At 66.9% G+C, this 1,608-nt stretch overlaps 1 protein-coding gene across 1 annotated transcript in view; it reads left to right on the plus strand.

The window, feature by feature from the left end:
• Positions 1–1,608, plus strand: part of BCL11B (B-cell CLL/lymphoma 11B (zinc finger protein)) — an 81,319-nt gene that overhangs the window by 78,698 nt on the left and 1,013 nt on the right. The window contains exon 4 of the mRNA XM_004682021.2: positions 550–1,608. Within this exon, the coding sequence (XP_004682078.1) occupies positions 550–1,608 (1,059 nt within the window). The remainder of the gene's footprint in view (positions 1–549) is intronic.

Genomic DNA, 1,608 nt, shown 5'->3' on the forward strand with positions numbered 1-1,608 from the left:
GGGTCGTAGGGAAGCTCCATGTTTAGCAGTTTGAGGAACCTCCAAACAGTTTTCCATAGTGGTTGTACTAGTTTGCATTCCCACCAGCGGTGCAGGAGAGTTCCTTTTTTGGAGACATTTTTGATCCTTATACCTGGGGGAGGGGCTTCTAGTGGGTAGAAGCCATGGAATGGGCTAGGCTAACACCCCACAGTGCACCAGGAGGCTGCACCCCAAACAGTTATCGCCATCTAAATGCCTGAGGGCCTTGGCTGAGGTCCCTGGCCAGCTGGTCTCAGCTGCTTACAAGGCGACCCGGAACGGCTGCAAGGTGTGCAGTTAGCCAGCCCCTTCCTGTAGCTGCTGAGATAAGGGGCGTCACAGCACTCTTCCGGAGTGGAGCCCCGGAAGTCCTACCCAGCGGGGGTACCCTGCTAGATCCCTGGGCGAGCGGGGCAGCGCTGCAGCCTGGCCCAGTCAGAGCCCCTGCCCGGTGGGGCCCCTGGTCACCGCGTGCCAGCCCAGTGCCTGCCTCTCACCCTCTCTGCCTGTGTGTCCGTGTCTCCCCAGGTAAAGATGAGCCTTCCAGCTACATTTGCACAACATGCAAGCAGCCCTTCAGCAGCGCCTGGTTCCTGCTGCAGCACGCGCAGAACACGCACGGCTTCCGCATCTACCTGGAGCCCGGCCCGGCCAGCAGCTCGCTCACGCCCCGGCTCACCATCCCGCCGCCGCTGGGGCCCGAGGCCGTGGCCCAGTCCCCGCTCATGAATTTCCTGGGCGACAGCAACCCCTTCAACCTGCTGCGCATGACGGGCCCCATCCTGCGGGACCACCCGGGCTTCGGGGAGGGCCGCCTGCCCGGCACGCCGCCGCTCTTCAGCCCGCCGCCGCGCCACCACCTGGACCCGCACCGCCTCAGTGCCGAGGAGATGGGGCTCGTCGCCCAGCACCCCAGTGCCTTCGACCGAGTCATGCGCCTGAACCCCATGGCCATTGACTCCCCCGCCATGGACTTCTCGCGGCGGCTCCGCGAGCTGGCGGGAAACAGCTCCACGCCGCCGCCCGTGTCGCCGGGCCGCGGCAACCCTATGCACCGGCTCCTGAACCCCTTCCAGCCCAGCCCCAAGTCCCCGTTCCTGAGCACGCCCCCGCTGCCGCCCATGCCCCCCGGGGGGACGCCGCCGCCGCAGCCGCCGGCCAAGAGCAAGTCGTGCGAGTTCTGCGGCAAGACCTTCAAGTTCCAGAGCAATCTGATCGTGCACCGGCGCAGCCACACGGGCGAGAAGCCCTACAAGTGCCAGCTGTGCGACCACGCGTGCTCGCAGGCGAGCAAGCTCAAGCGCCACATGAAGACGCACATGCACAAGGCCGGCTCGCTGGCCGGCCGCTCCGACGACGGGCTGTCGGCCGCCAGCTCCCCGGAGCCCGGCACCAGCGAGCTGGCCGGCGAGGGGCTGAAGGCGGCCGACGGCGACTTCCGCCACCACGAGAGCGACCCGTCGCTGGGCCACGAGCCCGAGGAGGAGGACGAGGAGGAGGAGGAGGAGGAGGAGGAGCTGCTGCTGGAGAACGAGAGCCGGCCCGAGTCGAGCTTCAGCATGGACTCGGAGCTGAGTCGCAACCGAG

This window comes from Condylura cristata, unplaced genomic scaffold (assembly GCF_000260355.1).
Source record: "Condylura cristata isolate star-nosed mole 26May11 unplaced genomic scaffold, ConCri1.0 scaffold00013, whole genome shotgun sequence".
Taxonomy (NCBI): Eukaryota; Metazoa; Chordata; class Mammalia; order Eulipotyphla; family Talpidae; genus Condylura; species Condylura cristata.